Below are 20,445 nucleotides of genomic sequence, written 5' to 3'. Positions count from 1 at the left end.
TTTAGGTGACAATACAGCAAGATCCAAGGATTAGTGACAGACAATGTACATCATAAGGACTGATATATAGTACCAATCCTTACAAAAGTCATTGTCAAAGAAACTGTTAAGTGTTCAGAAAGGTATCTAAATATTTCACATTAAGTACAGAAGCGGCCATCCAGATTATATCCCTTATTTGTTGCATATTTTTCAAAAAGTGCCAATCAAAGCCTAATTTTGCATTTTGGCTTTGTCTTATACAGTATCAGCTGTTAAAAAGCAATTTACATGTGTTTTTAACCACAGTCGTCTGGCCAGAGAATGAACAGTGCTGTGTCAAACCCTAAGGCTGGTAGCCAGCCTTATATGTGTGATTAAGGACCCATGCATAATTTGGTATGCATCTAAATGTTCAGTGCTCCAATTTAACTGGAAAAGCTGTGAAATGCAGTTGTTATGCCAAACCACACTCCACTCCTTCCATCTTCCTTTCAAGGAAAATAGTTTTGTCAATTACCACTGAATAATAGGGCTGATTTGTAGATTTTATCCAAAGTCAAGTCAATCTTGCTTTTTCCAAGCCACTTAAAATAACTATGGAGATACCACCCCGTTAAAGTATATGATGTTTTTACTCCTAAGCAAGGGTGAGGAATCTGAGTATCATGTGCAAGACTCAAGATGACGTTTAGGACAGAACATGCAGAGTAAAAATAGTTTCCTTCCATATCCAGGTAATATAAAGCTGACAACTGTAGTCCTGTCTTTATGGGATGAAAACAGTCCCTTTACAATAAGTTTCCTGAAAGGGAGAACAAATAGATAATAACTCTTCTGGTAACATATTATGGTACACTGGCCAGTGTGTTTTTGGCGATTAAACATAATCCTGTGAATCAGATTAATTCACTTGCTGAGTGTTCATTTGCGGCATCCCTCTGTTGGGTCTTGGGGGCCCTCCACGACCTAGAAGACAAAAATGGCATTTGGTTTTTCTTTCAAATATTATTTATTTTGCCTTCAAGCAGATTTTCATCTGAAGTCAAGAAGCATGTGGGCAGCTTGTCACCACATTATTAGGTTTAAGAGGTCAATTCTTCAGTGTTCAAGTTTCACCTGTCCTGGAAGTTGTCATGCGTAAATTTGCTCATGTTCTCTAGCTAAAAGAAGAGTAGAGCTAATGGAGTATTCCACCAGTACTCATTCATTCATTCATTCAACAAGTATTTATTGAGTGCCTACTATGTGCCAGGCACTGTCATCAGGCGTTGGAAATAGATACAGCAGTGAAGACAGACAAGGTACCTGCTCTCATGGAGCTTACATTCTAGTGTACACTCTAGCTTACATTTCAGTAAGTAAGTAACATCATACTATCAAAATTAATAAAAGCACCAGAATGAAAAACAGACCTTATTACCTAAACTGTTAAAAAGAAACTACATAACATTCAAAATTGTATAATGACTTGTAACAGATAAAATAACTTTTTACATGCTGTTAAAACAGATTTTTAGCTACCAGTCAACTCAACTTTCATAGAATATGCTACAAGGTGAGAAAGAAGAACATAACCCACATTCACATGCAAATATCCTTTGATACTTCAAGTCAGTAATTCTCAAGTGATCCATAATTTAAAAAAAAAAAATGCACCTTTTTTGCTGGCCAGTTGCTACTAGCATTGAAATCAAAGTACTTTGTAATTCCTCCTTAACATACATTTTATACATGTTATGGCCAATATCTAGAGGAAATCTATTCAATTTTACTTCCCTCCAATCAGAGAACCATTTAGAACTTCAGATCATATGAAACGATACCTCTCATTGTTAGATTGACTTCCTACCCAAATAGTAAGTAGTTTTCCTATGGTAATAGACAAAAACCAAAAACTCTTAAAACCTATAATTTTTAAGTATAGTTCTGTTAGTTAGGATTTTGGAGGTTTTGTTTCAAAGTCAGAAATAATTTGACATTTATATCACTAATAATGGTCCAAAAGGCATTGAAATTTCAATTAGTTCTATTACTTCTAAATGGTTCTCTAAATGTAACTATGGCTTATCCGGCCATTAAAGGGTTTCTGGCCCTAAAATATAATATGCATGTTTCAAAAATGAAAGAGGAATAATAAATTTATATAAATGTTTAATCTCATTCCAAAAATGTCTTACAAAAATGTTTTGGTAAGTACTTCCTAAAAACATTTAGCAGGTTTTAGGACCTGAAAAATAATTTGCAGTTGGAAAAACACTTTTTCTGAGGAGGAGAAATGTTCTAGTTTTCAAGACAGTTTATATAGTAACAGGGAAAGTCATTCAAAAAATTAAATTTGGGTTCAAGATAAGTTTTAGAAACAGAGCATTTCATTTAATCCCTAGCAACAAGTCTGGAAATGATAAATGTATTCCTAACATGTAACCTACATGCAGACTATGAACAGCTCTTCCAAGGCCAGAACAGAAGCTCCACTTAGGAGCTAGGATCACCACCACAAAATATTACCTCGTGGGGCTCCCCGTGGTCCACTCTGCCCAGAGCCTCGCTTGAAATTCTGCTGATATCCATCCTAAAAGACAAGCTAGTTAGTACTGAAGAAAAGGCAATTTTCTAATGCTTACCCATCTATCTCTATTCTTACAGTCTAACACTTATAGAATACAGAATTCTTATTCTTTTAGACATTTAAATATAGCATTACTACAAGTTATTCTTTAATCGTACTTCTATTCTCAAGATCAATGAGATATATTTCTCAGCTCTTAAAAATCACTGTTTTTACCAGCCTCTATTAAATGAATACCTATATTGAGTGCTAAGAAAAGCAAAAGTCATCACGTTCTCCACAAGGAAGTATCTTGTACAAGGTACAAAATTAGCCCCAAATTACTTAGCTGCTCAAGTGCATCAAGCAACTACATTAGTCCCTTTCATCGGGGTATTTAGGTCAGGTTTGTATTTTATAACAATTTTACCTACCCGCTGATAGCCAGAGTAGTCCCGGGGAGCACTGAACTGAGACTGTGTATATCCACTGTTTGGAGTGTTAGAGAATGAAGCGCGGTAACCATCATATCCTCCTAAAATTTAGGACAAGAATAAAAAACAACTTTCTTATCTTCAAAGGGAATTTTTACTTTCTCATTACTGACCAAGGGAAAAACTGAAAAATTGTAAGCTATGCTAGTTATTCAAACTAATTTCTTATACATTAACTGCCTTAGAAGATGAAATTTTCACCCATCCATGCACATACACACAAAAAAATAACAAAGAATCTCCATAAGGTCTGACAATTTATAGAAAGCAATATCCCCTACAGGACAGTGGTAGACATGGGTTTAATACATACAAAAAAACGCAGTCCCAATTTTGCCAATTTAAATGACGGTATCAACACATACTAAAAATGTTTATGTTGTACATAAGAAGCTAATGCAGAGAGATACATATTTTTCCTAAAAATCATATGACATATTTCTATATATTATGCAAGTCAGAAAAGAACATGAACTTGCTTTCTGGGGTCTTTTTGTTTTTGTTTTTACCTCTGAATCCATTAGCAGGTCCCCTGTATCCATTCATCAAGCCTCTAGCACCACGGGAGCCTCCACGAGACACACCACGACTGTTGTAATAGGGCTGACTGCTACGTGGAAATCCAGTGTTCTGCTGGGGAGGCTGCTGGTGGTTACCAGTCACTTGATGGGTCTGGTCCTGGGAACCATGGTAAGTGCCAACCACTATAAAAGAAAAACATACATACATACATATGTATATACACACACACACACAGCTCATTACAATTTGTCTGATTTCCTACATGCTTTCTGGTTTAAGAAATGTCTTACACAGTTTCCTCAAAGTTTAATTCTGTCTTTAAATTTTCATATTAATAGGGAAAACTACACATTAATGAAGTCCCTGTCTTTCTCCTGTATTACACTAAAGGCAATAAAATTCTCCAACAAATTCCAAACCTTTGAAAGCGCACATTGTGTGAGAGCACACGATTCTATCCTTCCAAATGACTTGAAAGGCTATATTATTAAACATCTTCTGAGAGGCATCTGCTTATAGCACAAGAGACCCGCAACAGTCAAAAGATCTTACGTACTGAAACACTTACCATCTTGTACCATTTAATTATTTCATTATAAAGCTCCTACTGGTAGTTTTCTTATTCTTTTAAATTTTCCTTGATACTTATTAAAACATACAAAAACATACTCTCCCATAGCTAAGCAGCTATATGCTAGAATACTCAATTACAAAGATAAATCAGCAGAGGCCTTCAACTTACACCCCGCCCTAATACTTGAGTACATTTCAAGTACTTTTAAAGCGCAGCCAATTTAGAAGAGAGTTAAATGGTACTCACACTGGCACTCAACCCCCTGGAGTGAAGGGAAGCTTCTAGAAGGTCCACACTATCTTATACCCCTCCTCCTTCCACAATGGGGAGAAGTCTAAAATCTAGAAACCTTCAAAAATGAAATACCAAGGTACATTTCAGGTATTACCCCAATGTTCATAATTTACAGGGAAGAAAAAACAGTGCTAACAGTATCTTTGGGAGGTGAGGAAGGTACAGACCAAAGGAAGGCCCACACCCCAGGAACAAAAACAGTCAGCAGCCTCTAGTCAGCCCAGATCTCCCGTGTTTGGGCAGAGAGAAAAGGTGATGTGAGTCTTGAAAATATTTAGCTGAGCTATTTTATAACCTCAAGAAACCCACATTTATTAGTTCTTAGAATGATATTTTGCAATGAAAAAGCTAGAGAATGCCTAGGAACAGAAGGGGTCATGGCTCCTTTTTGAACTACGTAATGGACCAGATACACTATTCACAGTGTGCTCTTTCTACATAAATTACCTTTTACTATATTCCCAAAATTTAAATTTATAAGCAGATATCACAAGTACCAGTAACATTTTCTATCTAAAAAGATTCATTCAGGGAACTCCCTGGTGGTCCAGTGGTTAGGACTCCGCACTTTTCACTGCAGGGGGCACGGATTCAATCCCTGGTGGGGGAACTAAGATCCCACATGCCATGTGCCATGGCCAAAAAATAATAAAAATTTTTTTAAAATAAAAATAAAAAGATTCATTCATATGCAAGTAAAAAGTAGAAGAACTGAATTTTCGACTCACTTTTTATCAATAAGAATTTTATTATGCTTTTTGGTCACATCTCACTGCAAGAAACTCAAAGTAGAACAATTAAAGGGTGATCTTTATTTAAAAATACCAGAATTCCTATTTGAGTGCGTGTAAAGCATAAACACTAGTCCATAAAAAATAGCCAAAGATCCTTGCCAGATCCTTTTTTCATGTTGTTCCTGACTAGATACTAATTCAGATTAAAACAAAACTTCTGGAATGATGGGATACACTGCCTTGTTCAACAAATATCAGAATGCCCTCAACCTGCCAGGCCTGGTCCTAGACACAAGGGATGAGTTAGCTGCCAACACATAATCTTTGCCCATAATGAAGTTTTAATAATGGGAAATAATAAGTAAATAAAATATACATACAAGTAAAAACATCTATACTATCAGGTAATAAGTGATTAAGGAAAACACCAAGTAGGATAAATGAGAGACCAAAGTGAGCACATTACATTTGGACAAGGCAATGGAGGGAGGTCTCTGTGAGGTGATATCTGAGCATAGACGTAAAAGTCAAGAAGCAAGCCATGCAAACATCAGTGGAAGAAAAGGTTCAGGCAAAAAGAAAAGAAAGTGTAAAGGCCCTGAGAAAGGAGAGAATTTGTGTTTGTGGCTGGTATGGGCACATAAGGAAGAAAATATAGGATATACAACAGAATCAAGGCAGGGGCCAGATCATGGATCTTATAAACCAAGGTAAAGACTGGATTTCTTTTCTAAATGTAATTGGCAGTCACTGGGAGGTTCTGAACAGGAGAGAGACATCTGATTTACATTTTAAAATAATCACTCTGGCTACTGTGTGGAGAAAAGACTGGACTAAAATAAGCGTCAAGGGAGACAACTGCAATATTCCAGATAAGAGCTAATGGCTGCCTAGATCAGAGTGGTAGGGTGGAGGTGTTTGAGCAAAGCATACGGGCTGATTTGATTTTTTACTGAAAATATCTGTAAATGTTATGAAGTTAAGTTTCATAAATAATGTGTATTTTGAAATGGTAACAAAAGGTTATCTAGTCCAGTGCTTCATAGTCAATTAGTAATGTCAAGTAGAATATAAGAACAAGATAGCTTGAAATCAACTGGCACAAAGGGCCAAACTAACCAAATCAAATCATATATAGTAATTTTTAATTTCATTACACCATCTGAAAAAAAGGTAAAACAGCAAGCATGTTAGCATAATGTCTAAAGGCACCAAATATATCCGCTCCACAACCAACTTATGAATACAGGCATGCCTTGTTTTAGTGTGCTTCTCTTTCATTGCTCTTCACAGATACTGCGTTTTTTTTGTTTTGTTTTGTTTTGTTTTTACAAATTGAAGGTTTGTGGCAACCTTGTGTAGAGCAAGTTTATTAGTACCATTTTTCCAACAGCACTTGCTCACTTCGTGTCTCTGGGTCACATTCTGGTATTTCTTGCAATATTTCAAACTGCTTCATTACTAGATTTGTTATGGTGATCTGTAATCAGCGATCTTTGACGTTACTACTATGACTCATTGAGGTCGCAGAAGATGGTTAGCATTTTTTGGCAATAAAGTATTTTTTAATTAAGTCATGTACACTGTTTTTTTAGACATAATGCTATTATTGCGCACTTATTAATAGGCTATAGTATAGTGTGAACAGAATTTTTATATGCACTAGGAAACCAAAAATTCCGCGTGACTCACTTTGAGATATTTGCTTTATTGCAGTGGTCTGGAACCGAACCTGCAATATCCTCAAGGTACGCCTGTACATGGCAATGAATAATTAAAGGAGCCTGAGAACAAGAAGTCCCGTTTTATCATTCAAAAACACAGATAGCATAACTGCCAAATTTCTGTCAGACTGTGGTTGATTCAACCTCCCTGATTACTGATGCTGAATACTACAGTGATATATAAGAAAAATCAATGTTGACCCAGGTCTGTCAAGAAATTAGACAATTAGAGATAGTTACTCACATCAGTCAGTCCAGTTACTCACATCAGTCAGTCCAGTAAAATTAAAGTATTAACTCCTATGATTCTTAATAGGGTTTGCTAGCTTGTTGTGGGATTCCAATTAAATCTCTTAAGAATTAAATAACCAAAGACCTTAAAAAGCTATTTATGTCTTACAAATATAAGAAATCTAAAATATCTCTATCCACATTATTATTGTGACAGGTATGACAACTGGCCAAATTATGACCTTACTTGCCAACAAGGACCTTGTTTCAACCTAGTCCACCAAATGCAGCCACACCAACTCCTTTACTGCTTAATTTTGTATAACCAACTTGCTGCCAGGTATCATGCCAGCAGGCTTCAAATAATTAGCAATTAAGAGCAAAGTTGATCACAATTTGAATAGCAAGTTTAATTCCACTAAAATCACATAATGAAATAGGATAGGATATTATGAAAACTCACTAACCAAGGGAAAATGGGCATAAAGCCTCCAAAAACTGCACATAATTCACATACAGCAAATATGGGCTTGATTTTACTCAGGATCAACAATGAAAAATTCATATGGTCTACTACCAAAACAAAAACTCTTGGACACTGCCACTCAAAAGTCCAAACTCTCCTAACACTGTCAATAACTGCACTGCAAAGCAAGTAGCCAAGGAGGTGACACTGGTTTTCCTACCTGTTTGAAGCTGTTCTTGCTGAAGCTCTGTTTGTTCTACTTGGTGAGGCTGACTGGAAAAGCTCTGGTTATAACTGGTCTGGTACTGATTTTGCTGTTTTAAAGTTTCTGGTTCATTAACAGGAGGAACTGGGGCATTCATATTGAACACCTATAAGTAAATAAAGTAAATGATTAGTTCTTCCCTTTATGCTAATCATTTCCCTACTTTTAACATGGCAGATCTCAATTCTGGTTTTACCTGAAACGTAAGAAAGACCATTACAGAAGTCTCAGACATCTCTCTCTCTCTCTCTCATACACACACACACACACACACAACCCTCAGTTCATGCACCTCAATGTCGAAAATACATATATACCATACAGCACTTAAAGCAGAGTATAAATGGGGATTAAAAATCGAAAAAGACATATAATCAGAAGCCTTGGCAATGCTATTATAAATGAGAAATCTTTTTAAAAGATGCAAACCCCTGATAAAATATCACTTACAGAAATTAAATCTAAGAACTTTAATTTAAATAATTATTTTATTTTTATTGATATTTTAATCAAAAATTGTATCTTAAGCATTTAACTCTGAATTTTCCTGTGAGCACTGTTTTGGCTGTATCCCATCAATCACAGTATTTTCATTATCATTATTTTCTAGAAATTCTGCAATTTAGAGATGCTTACTGAAGAACCAGGGTGAAGTATCATAATGTCCATTACTTTACTTTGAGATATACTTCAGTAAAATAAAATATTAAGCAAATATGGCAAAGTGTAAACAGCTGTTAAATCTAGGTAATGATCTATATATATAATAGATGTTATACTAGTCTACTTTTTTCATGTTTAAAATTTTGTTAATCAAATCAAAAGGGTGAAACTACAAAACAAGAAGATGTGGGCACATAACTCCTAAGACTCAAATTTATCTCTGGGAACAGAAAAAAATGAGAGTTTGTGTTCAATTAAGTATACCCTACAGTTAGGGTAGATGCAGACAAAGTTAAATAAAGACTTTCTGTTGAGACTCTAGCATGAAGATAGTACACACCAGGCACTTAATGTTAGTTGAATTAATTTGCTTACCGTTTGCATGGATTGGAATGGAGCTGCATTTACATTGATTCCACTGCTATGTAAAGGTTTGCTTGTCCCAGCCTGGAACACCTGAGGCTGAGAAGCAGCAGGAAGGGATGATGATGCTGTAGTCTGGTCTGTATTTAAAGAGATTGTTGCCTAAACACAAAGTGAATAATCACACTTTAGTGGTAAACTAAGCCAAGTCTACTACCCATACGTATGTTAACAAGCTCAACTATTTTATGAAACAAAAATACTACAGTGCATGCATTGGGGCCAAAACGAAGAGACACTATAGTAACAGTTATTTACCTCCACCCAATTCATGTATAATTGCCTCATCAAGTTTACATGACCTGGTAAAAGAACTTGCCTGAATCTGGTCAATTGGTTCCTTTTGTGGTCGTTGCTCGGTAGCATGAGAAGGCTGGTACAAGGGTTGAGATGCTGTATATCCCTCACTTGTGGATGAAACCAAAGGAACCTACAAAGAAGTAAAGAAATCAAAGCTTCATTCTGTTATAAACCACCTTTAATACATACAGGGCTAAGAAATAGATACGATAAAGAGACTATAAAACCTAACAACTGCAAAAATATATATATTATTAAAGCTCAAAGTTAAATAAACCCTAGTCCAGTTATGAAGCTCCCCACAATCGTAGATAACATCTACACTAAATTTTTAAAAGATTATGAAATCTAAAATATTTCTCAAATTCTCAGTTCAACATTAAAAACCTTCTTCCTTCATAATAATTATAAAACACAAGGATTAACAAAAAAATTTTTTTAGTTCATCAAAAGAAAAATAAATGTAAAGGTGGAAATAAAGGCTGATAGCTACCCATGCCAGACTTAAGACACTTATCAAATTCCTACCTGGTTTTCATAAGCTAACTAAGAAAGAGACCCAAGAAGTGATTAAAAACAAAAACCTGCAAAAATATTCGTATCACTCTTACCTGTGTAGCTTCTGGTTGTACAGAAACTTGATTAGGTTGAGCAAGTCTAGATTCAGAATGAACTGCAAAATGGATCAAAAAATACTGTCATACAAAATCAAATTTCTTCAGAGATGTCTAAATACCTTTACTTGCTCTTTAAAGTCATTTTTCTATAGCCAAATCCTATATAAACTTTTTAGCAATCATGAAAATAAATGGGGAAGTATAGGCAGGATTTTAGCTTTCAAGTGAGCATTTTCGATTAATTGATAGTCATTGTAAGTCAACTGTCACAATGGCCTTCACTTTGTTTTGCAAAGTGTTAGTAAGACAGTACTAATGAAGAGGTATAGAGCAGAACGGTAAGAATCAATGCTAATGTTACCCACGAAGAGCCTTTTAAAGCAGTAACCATAAAGTAGCATTACTCTTACTCAAAACTTTTAGATAATATTCAGTAACATTTTAATATTATCAACTTTCAATATAATTTCAAATGTTTCCACTAGAAAAAATAAAAACATACCTTTAAAAAGCCTATATTCAATTCAATGTGCATATTATTGCCAACCCTCACCACCCTTCCACTACTCTCCCAAATCACCGTTAGACAGAAAATCAAAAACACAGTATTTTTCGTTAGCCATTTGGAAATCATCCGTTTTCACTGGAGAGTCTAGTGAACTCAGCCTTACCTGAACATCTAAACAGCTTTACAGGTTACATCAGTGCTGCATGTGTTGACTGGCGCAGCTAAGAAAACTATGTATTTTCTTCCTCTGGCAGAGCTCAAAAAATGAACACTGATCTGTTTTCTAACTCTTGGTAGAGATATGAGCTCCCTTTACTTTAGAGAAATCCTAACTACCTTAACCATATTGACTGTGTTCATTAAACATGCTATTACCAGCAACTCCTTTTATGACACTTAAGATTAACAACATTAAATGTGTTACTTTACATGGTTCAACTTTTATGCCCTTAATGCTGACATGCTGTAGGAAAAAAACAAGACTCAAAATTACTAATAGTCCTAAAGAGATGCTCCACTTAAGCTGATACAAAGGCACCAACCATATTTAGCATGCTGCTATTTCAAATAATGGTGTAAGACTAGTAAGAGTTTGAAACTTACTATCTCTTCCACTTTCCTCTTGAGCATTCCCTTACCCACTCCTCCACTAGTGCATCTCATTTTTTATTTAAGTAATAAAATGTTCAGAAATTCTCCTAAAAAGCTGCAATCATCCTTCAGAGAAAGACACCTGTTAATACTAGATTTATTCTTAGATTAATTTTGAAATTTAAATAGCCAAGCAAAATTTCATTTATACACAAAAACAAGCAAAACAGGTCTACAGTTTTACAAGTCAGAAGTTGTTACTAATGGGGCAAGGAGAGAGGTAACTACTGACTAAAAGGGAACACAAGTAGGCTTCTGGGGTACTGGTAAAGTTCCACTTTTGGGTGCTGGCGTGTTCAAGTTTGTGAAATCTCACTGTGCTATAAATTTGCATGTACTTTTCTGTATGTCTGTACGCCAATAAAGTTACCAAAAAAAAAAAAATCCACCACCACCAACGATGGAACTACAGTTATTATTCATATTACAGGAAAAAACAGTAACATTTCTCATCGAATTAAAAGATAGAGACTTCCCTCGTGGTCCAGTGGGTAGGACTCCACGCTCCCAATGCGGGGGCCCAGGTTCGGTCCCTGGTCGGGGAGCTGGATCCCGCACACATGCCGCAACTGGGAGTCCGCATGCCGCAACTAAGAAGCCCGCATGCCACAACTAAAAAAAAAAAAAGGATCCCGCATGCCACAGCGAAGATCCCGCGTGCCACAACTAAGACCCGGCGCAGCCAAAGTAAACAAATAAATAAATAAATAAATATTTTAAAATAAAAGATACAAGATCTAAAAGTTAAGCATTAAAAAGAAAAAAATTAATTTTCATAAACTTTACAAAAACTGAAAGCATTGGCTCTATACTTTATTTCTCACATAAACATGTATCATTACTAACCTGGAGGGCAAACCAGCTGGGGTATGTCCATGTTCTGTGCTGGATTCATAGGCTGTGCAGATACAATGGCAGGATCAAGGGTCTGGTTTTCAAAATCCAGCATTGAATCCTATAAGTTTAGGTAGAATATAATGGAATTAAGTTAAATAATGTAAACACTTTACCCTTCTGTCATAGTGTTTGACTAAACTGCACCTACCTGTATGAAATTATAGGGCCCCTGCATTTGCGCCATAAGGTCCTGTACTCGCTGTCTTCTCACGAGGGGATCTGCCTGAGCCACTGGGGTCAAAGAGTGGGGCTCTGGTACTGAAGGAGATGCAGCCTGAGGTTGCTGCTGGAGTGAATTTACCACCTAAAGTGGGAGAGAAGGAGAGGGGACCAGGTTGATAGAATGACAAGAGCTCCACTCATTATCATCATGACTGGTCCCCAAATTACATATGCCACCTACACTGTAAACAGAATAGCAGACTTGAATGTATTCAACATGACCAAATTATGCCAAATTTAACATTCTGATCAATGCTATCACTTCTACAGTGTTCCCAATTCCAAAGGGTCACCATGTAGCATTTCAGATTTACCTTGTAAACTGCTTTCAAGAAAGACTACCTGTGATAACTTCCTAAAATCATGTGTTCTGCTTAAACTGTTAAACCGTCTATATTAAGCAAACCTAAATATCTATATCAAATATATATCTATCTCAGTATCTGATATATAATGAGCATTCAAGAAATGTTAGCTATTATTATCATCAAGCTTTGAGTTCCTATCATTTCATTCTCTCTGGCAATACCATAGGATCAAGCTCTATCACCTCATCAAAACTGCTACAAAAGCCAAAGCTCACTCTACCTGTCATTTTTCTAGCTCTAATAATTTCTCCTGATTATTGTTTTTAGTAATTCCCTGCTCTGCTGAGAAATATCACTAATTTTTATTACATCAAATTTATATTCCTCTGTCTGGCTTTTAAGCCTGGGCAAGTCATATCTGTTAAGCCTGGGCAAGTCACAACCTTATTTCCTTTGTAAGCAATACTGAGTTAACAGAGCCTGGTAACCAAACAGCACTAGGGTGAAGGAGAAGTCTAAGATGACACTCCAACATACCCCTGTAAGGTAGTCTTTCTGAAGGCTATCCATGTGGGAGCCCAGATTTTTATAGAGCAACCTGATAACAGACAAATCATGTACTTTAATAGACAGATTAACCCCATAAATTATAAATTGATATTTGTATATTTTTTTGTAATTGGATCAGCAAAGCAGTGATTATATTAAATATCCACAAAGACAAACAAATCACCTTTTAAACAGAACAGTCTTACATAATGAGTTTGTTATTCTAATAAATGTACTAAGAATGCAAAAGACTTAACAATCTAAATTTGTTCTTAGGAGAGATAAGAATTACTAATTAAAGACAAAAGACATCAACCTTGTAACAGAGAACTCTTACCTCAACTGTTTCAACTGTCCACTCATCTACCTGCTCCTTTTCACCACTGCTGAACTGTGTTTCTGCCATAAATTGTCTATTTACATACTGCAAAGCAAAGTAAATGTTTGAGACCTCTGTTTGAAAGGCAGAAAGGGAAAGCTAGCATTAAATAAAAATCATACCTCTGTTGATTCAACTTCACTTTGTTCAGTGTATTCTTCTGCAGGCTCAGGTTCTAAGAGGTTAAAAAATGATACAAAAGAGTGTAAGAAAACTTTTTTAAAGTTAACAATTCATTTAAATCCAAATAAGTAAACAGCTCACCATCACATAGTCTGAATTTATTTACAAAGTTATAGTTAACAGTACGTTTCTGTATTTTATTATTCTTACAACAAAATACTCAGAAAGTTGTTTTCTTTACCATTTATTCCACAATTATTTTAGTTTCAATAGTAATTATTCTGGATCAAGTGTAATGCCAACAAAGCAGCATCCTAGTCTCCATTTTAATCTACTTGGTAAAAGTGGTAAGGGGGGAAAAAAATGTCTTGGGAATTCCCTGGCAGTCCAGTGATTAGGACTCGGCACTTTCACTGCCTGGGCCTGGGTTCGATCCCTAGTTGGGGAACTAAGATCCCACAAGCCTCACAGCACAGCCAAAAAAAAAAAAAGACTGCCTTACTGCCTTATACTGATCTGCAACCATAAATTCCATTGATGTGTAATGTTCCCTTCTGGTTTCAACCTAATGCTTACCATGTGCCAGGCACTGTATACATACTTTACATATTACTTCCTAAATGAAGAACCTGAGGTACAGAGAAGTTTGGTAAGTTGCCCAAAGTTACATAGCTAATACGTGTTGTAGTCAAGATTTTATCCAGGCAGTCTGATTCCGGAATCCATGCTTTTACCCATTATAAAATATATGCTCCAACAATGCTCCCTATAGTATTCAAAATTTTATTCATCATCTTACGTTATCATAAAAGTCCTCACAGTAAGTGCTTACCTACCTATTAGTGATGTGCTAGGTGCCAGAATAGATCTCTGGTGACTGAGGAATTTATAGTTCAAGATAATGGAGTTATAATCACTCCGTCATAAAAAAAAAACAGAACAAAACCTCATACCATTCACCTCATATACTGGCATTGTAAGCAGCAATAAATCTGCGTACATCAGCCAAAAATCTATTTGAAAAACCTTACAATAGTTGCTCCCTCATCCATACTCCAGCCTAGCAATACTGCAGCAACAGAAATACCAGTCTGTAACAGTGATCAACATAAACAAGATAGGGGCTTCCCTGGTGGCACGGTGGTTAAGAATCCGCCTGCTGATGCAGGGGACATGGGTTCGAGCCCTGGTCCGGGAAGATCTCACATGCTGCGGAGCAGCTAAGCCCGTGTGCCACAACTACTGAGCCTGCGCTCTAGAGCCCGCGAGCCACAACTAACTGAAGCCCACACACCTAGAGCCCGTGCTCCTCAACAGGAGAAGCCACCGCAATGAGAAGCCTGCGCACCACAACGAAGAGCAGCCCCTGCTCGCCGCAACTAGAGAAGAGCCCGCGCACAGCAACAAAGACCCAATGCAGCCAAAAATAAAATAATTTTAAAAATAAAACTAAAAAATAAGATAAACAACTGATATTTAATGCCTCTGGGAATTACTCTTATGCTTTGTCTTAATATTTGGTCATACTTAAAGTTTCTTTAAAAATCTAAGTGTACAAATACAACTAAATAAATGTATAGCTTGAACTTGTGGCAAAGGAAAGTAAAACCAGGACCCTAAACTAAAGTTCATATCCACCTGAGTACTCACCAGCTTCAGCTACCTGGTCTTCAACTGCAGGTGCTGAGGCTGCCTCTTCTTCCTCACACAGCCCATTCTGGTGGTTGTGAGTGCTGTCAAAGTAGTTTGACTGGAAAACACGCTCAACAATTTCCTTTAGAGCTTTATCTAAAAACAGAATATTAATTATAGTCTTGGACTATCTGAGGATGCCTGACTTAAAAGATTCAACGTTCTACAAAATACAGTGGTAAGAAAAACAACCCCATCAACCGTTACTTAAAAACATAAAACCATTAAATTCCAACAGAAATTTATTACAGAATAATAGGGAACAAGAAATTATTTGTATTAAATTTTTAAGTATTTTAAATAAGTTAGTCCAAAAAAACCCTGACAATTATCATTTATTCATTCAATAAACATTTATTTAGCACCTAACTGTATGTTAAGCAATGAACTAGGCACTGGGGCTACAGAGAGGTATGTAAAAGATACAGTATCTGCCCTCACTAAGCAAACAGTCCAATAAAGAAGAGTTATCAAATACTCACAAAAACAGTAACATTACATCTGTGAGAAGTACTACACAGAAGTACAATGGACTGGACCTAATCAGGGAGAGACCATGAGAGGTTTTTCTGGTGTAAGGGCTGCAAGAGCTGGGATCTGAAAGATGAGTAGTAGAGAGGAAACAAGTGTTTCAAGGCAGAGGCAACAGCATTTACAAAGCCCTGTACACAGGGTGCCAAATGCAAGAAAATTAAAGTATGCATTGTGGCTGGACCATAGGGAGTAAGAAAAAGCATAAGGAAAGATGAGTCTGGAGAGACTGGTAAGAGCCAGAATATGCAAGGTCTTACAAACTAAGGGCAAATGTATATAAAATGTGATTAAAATAAAACCATTAAAAGATTTTAAAGAGGAATGGATGGTGAGTTCAGTTAAGAGACTGCATTAGACAACAGAAAAGCAGAAAAGTAAAGAAAGAGAAGTAGATTCAAAAGATATTTAAAAGGCAAATAAAATTGTCAGAATTTGGTACGTAAAGGGGACAGGGTGGTGGGGGAAGGTTTGTGTCAGGAGTTAATCTCCATTTCCTGGCCTTGTATAGTAGATGTAGAGCAAGACTATTAATAGGTCACTATACAGAAAAATGAAACTTCAGGGACGTTATATCAAAGTATTATAAAATTAATGCTATTAAAAGTAAAACTATAGGGGGACTTCCCTAGTGTCGCAGTGGTTAAGACTCCACACTCCCAGTGCAGGGGGCCCAGATTCGATCCCTGGTCTGGGAACTAGATCCCATACGCATGCCGCAACTAAGAGCTCACATGACACAACTAAGGAGCCCGAGAGCTGCAACTAAGACGCGATGCAACCAAATAAATAAATATTTAAAAAAAAAAAAAAAAAAGTTAAGCTATCGGGAATTCCCCGGCAGTCCAGTGGTTAGGACTGTGCTCTCACTGCTGAGGGCCCGGTTCAAGCCCTGGTCAGGGAACTAAAACCCCACAAGCTGCACAGCACAGCCAAATAAATACGTAAATAAATAAATAAATATTAACGTTTTAAATACACACACACACACACACACACACACGTTTATTTATTTATTTATTTGGCTGTGTCGGGTCTTAGCTGCAGCATGCGGGATCTTTGTTGTGGCATGCAGGATATTTCACTCTTCTCTAGTTGCAGCATGCAGGCTTCTCTCTAGTTGTGGCACGCGGGCTCAGTTGCCCAGCGGCATGTGGGATCTTAGTTCCCCGACCAGGGATCAAACTTGTGTCCCCTGCATTGGAAGGCGGATTCTTAACCACTGGACCACCAGGGAAGTCCCAATAACTATTAACTTTTGAATGCTGAACACTTCACATGTTTTCCTTCCCCCTGCTTCAGAATCTCCTGCCTCAGAACTACTTTAAAAAAACTTATGAAAACTGAATGCACATAAAAACACTAATATGATTAAATTATATCTTTCCATTAACTATAAAGATGTTACATTCCTCAGATGCAGGAATGAGGCTAGGTACAAAGTAACACCAAAACAAGCCACGGCTTACCATTTAACCCTTGTTACTCCTCAATAGTGCTCATGAAAATTTTATCAGGCTTGACCTAAAGCTACTTTTTGAAGCTAACAAGTTTATACACATGTCAACTGCTTTCTAATCAAACTTCAAGTGGGGAATTCAGTATATATTTGTAGCAGAACTAAAATCAAGAAGCCAAAAAGGTTTTTTTTAATGAAGAAATACAGACAACACAAGTTAACAAACCAAGAAAATGATTTCTTACATGAAAAGACACAAAAGCAATGGTTCCTCATATTTGATTTACCCATCTCCTTAAAGCAAATACACTCCAAATTACATCATACAGTTTTGCCAAAAAGAGTATAAGCTCATTTCAACCAAATAGCTAAAAATAGGGTATAAACAGATATTTTTGCCTTAATATGTTCAAAAATCTACTTCCCTAAATCGACATTAAAAATAGCTAAGAATCTATTCCCTGATTTACTAAGAGGTTAAAATCTAAAATTCCTAATTTACTGAGGTAGTGTAACTTAAAAATATCCTTATTTAAAAAAAAAAATCAACATACAACTGCATATTTACAGTTAAGGAGTTCACATATAGAATGCTGGCCTAGATATTAGCTTTTTAAAAAACATAGAAAAAAATGAATGTCCCAAATTAGCAGAAGTCTAAGAAAAACTAAAGATAGACTAAGGCAATGACCATGAGCAGAATGTATGGGGTGGAGTAAATGTTTTTCACAAAATTTCATCTGTAAGGAAAAACCAGTCCCCATCTAATACCAAAAACAATGAAAGTCAATTTGGTGTTAATCTGTCCACCTCAAGCAGAATAAGTTATGAACAAAACCATGTTAATTTAGGACTCCCATCTTTATAGATTTTTGGTTGGTTGATGCTGGTGTTTTGACTTACACACAAAAAAATTGCAAAAAGTAAACAAATAAAAAGATACAAAAAGGAAATAAACCAAAAAGTAAACAGTGGACTGACGTTATTTACACAGTTCTAAAATTTCTTTAATACTTATTTTTATTTGATTTTATTGTGGAAAGAACACTTAGCATGAGATCTACCTTTTAACAAATTTTTTTTTCCAACAAAATTTAAGTGTACCATACATTATTGTTGACTACAGGTGCAATGTTGTACAGCAGACCTCTAGAATTTGTTCATCTTGCTTGAATGAAACTTTATGCCCAGTGATTAGTAAGTCCCCATTCCCCCTCCCCCCAGCCCCTGGAAAATACCATTTCCTTCTTTGATTCTATGAATTTGACTTTTTTTTTTTTAACATCTTTATTGCAGTATAATTGCTTTACAATCTTGTGTTAGTTTCTGCTGTATAACAAAGTGAATCAGCTATATATCCCCATACCTCCTCCCTCTTGCGTCTCCCTCCTACCCTCCCTATCCCACCCCTGTAGGTGGTCACAAAGCATGGAGCTGATCACCCTGTGCTATGCAGCTGCTTCCCACTAGCTATCTATTTTACATTAAATTTTAAAGATTCTTAGTCACAAAATCAAAAGTTGTCAGTGATACTCACAGGTTGTTCCACATACAGGTTTTTCCTTCCCTTCCAGCAAGTCCCACAGGTGAACGGAGGCATGTTCATACTGCTCATTCAACCTTATAATAATAAAACAGCTAGTTAATTACCTTTCGGTTGTCTACCCAACACAACATTTAGAAATTTCTATTATCAAATACCACTATACCTCAAGCTCATGTCCCGTTCAGGGTCTGCTAATTTGTAGAACTCATCCAACAACGACAGTTCCTCTTCAGACAATATTGGCACTCCATTCAAACCTTGCTTCAGGTCAGTTCTCACTTCGTCGTCTCCCAATTTGTCCAAAACATACTGCAGCTCAAGCACAGTTTTTAAACGTTTCTGTTCAGCTTCTTCTCTCATAAGCTGCTCCCGACGTGCTGTCTTCTTTATTGTTTTCTGAATCTGCATAAGGATATAAACATAGACGTAGAAATAAGTTTTACGAAACTCCTTTACATCAATTTCAGGTCCAGTGTAAATAAGACATATTTCATTCATTGAGTTAAATGTGACCTTGATATACAAAAGAATGACTCCCAACTTAAAAACAGTTTAATAAATAATCTGTTTTCAGTAGCTGTTAGAAATTCAAAATACATCTTTTCCTAGAAGGTATTACACTATGGAAATGGTATCAATGAAACAATATATTGGGGATTTGCTTCAAAATAATCTAGCAGGCAGGCAGTAAGGGAGTAGGTGTGAGTATAGACGAAATATAATTGCCCATGAAATCATGGTAACTGTAAAAGCTAGGTATAGGTAAATAAATGTGAGTTCATTATAGTCTTTTCTTTAGTTTTTAAATTTTCCATAATAAAAAGTATAAAAACTAAAAATTTTAATTAAGGTTCTAAGACAATTAAAAAAGAAACCCAACCACAGCCACAATAAAAAAAAAATCTTATCTATGTCTATCTCTATGAAAAAATGGTTCAAAATACTAATTCCAATTGCCTACTTTTGACTCGCAAGAAGATGTCAAACCCACTACTACCTTCTCATCCCAAACAATCCACCACTTCCATTCTAGGAAGAAAGGCAGAAAGGAGAAAATAAGTCAAGAAAGCAAAAGAAGTAAGATAATAAAGAAAGCCACTTTGGATGAGGAGTTCAAGTAGGGAAGACTATGAAGACTAGAAAAGGTAGGCTGGAACTAGGTTAAAGAAGCTCTTGAATGCAAAACAAAAGAAGTGTTTAATAACTGTGGAAAGGGCAACAAAGGATCAGAGTTAAATAAAAGGACTGCCAATGAAGTTAAAGGCCCAGTGAAAAGTTCCTGAAAACACCAGTGTTAAAAAAAGAATCAAAGGAGGATACAAGTATTTTCATTTACATAGTGACAGTAGCTTCAAAAATAGATTCTATATTAAATTGTATATAGCAATTCTACTTCTGTGACCCATATTTTTTTTTAAATCAGAAACAAGAAACTGGGCAGGGTTCATCAAGCCTGAGGCTCTGATCTAAGCTAAGTGGAACAAATCCCTACTTGGGTGTAAATTAAATTTCCCTTACTCTGTTTTGAGGGGTATCAATATTTTCCACCTTTAATCAAATTTAATAAGTAACAATAATATTAAGTGCATGAAATAGATTAGTTATGCGTCAAATACTGTCATAAGCATAACCCTATAATGAGGTAGGCACTATTACTGCCATTTTTACTGTTATAAGCACAACCCTATAATGAGGCACTATTACTGCCTCTCCCCTCTCCCTTTTTCTCCCTCCCTTTCCTTT

At 36.1% G+C, this 20,445-nt stretch overlaps 1 protein-coding gene across 1 annotated transcript in view; it reads right to left on the bottom strand.

The window, feature by feature from the left end:
- Positions 1-483: 483 nt before the first annotated feature.
- The window catches only part of CAPRIN1 (cell cycle associated protein 1), a 33,941-nt gene continuing 13,979 nt past the window's right edge, over positions 484-20,445 (bottom strand). Inside the window, exons 5-19 of the mRNA XM_082410477.1 lie at positions 18,866-19,104; positions 18,694-18,776; positions 15,125-15,262; positions 13,474-13,526; positions 13,310-13,396; positions 12,042-12,197; positions 11,843-11,951; positions 9,832-9,893; positions 9,240-9,350; positions 8,873-9,022; positions 7,790-7,940; positions 3,534-3,728; positions 2,965-3,065; positions 2,491-2,554; positions 484-948 (exon numbers count right to left, since the gene is read on the bottom strand). Coding sequence (XP_082266603.1) covers positions 884-948; positions 2,491-2,554; positions 2,965-3,065; positions 3,534-3,728; positions 7,790-7,940; positions 8,873-9,022; positions 9,240-9,350; positions 9,832-9,893; positions 11,843-11,951; positions 12,042-12,197; positions 13,310-13,396; positions 13,474-13,526; positions 15,125-15,262; positions 18,694-18,776; positions 18,866-19,104 — 1,764 coding nt within the window. The 3' untranslated portion in view covers positions 484-883. The remainder of the gene's footprint in view (positions 949-2,490; positions 2,555-2,964; positions 3,066-3,533; positions 3,729-7,789; positions 7,941-8,872; positions 9,023-9,239; positions 9,351-9,831; positions 9,894-11,842; positions 11,952-12,041; positions 12,198-13,309; positions 13,397-13,473; positions 13,527-15,124; positions 15,263-18,693; positions 18,777-18,865; positions 19,105-20,445) is intronic.

This window comes from Balaenoptera physalus, assembly GCF_965194825.1.
Source record: "Balaenoptera physalus genome assembly, chromosome: 10".
Lineage (NCBI taxonomy): Eukaryota > Metazoa > Chordata > Mammalia > Artiodactyla > Balaenopteridae > Balaenoptera > Balaenoptera physalus.
This window is presented reverse-complemented; position numbering and strand designations above follow the sequence as displayed.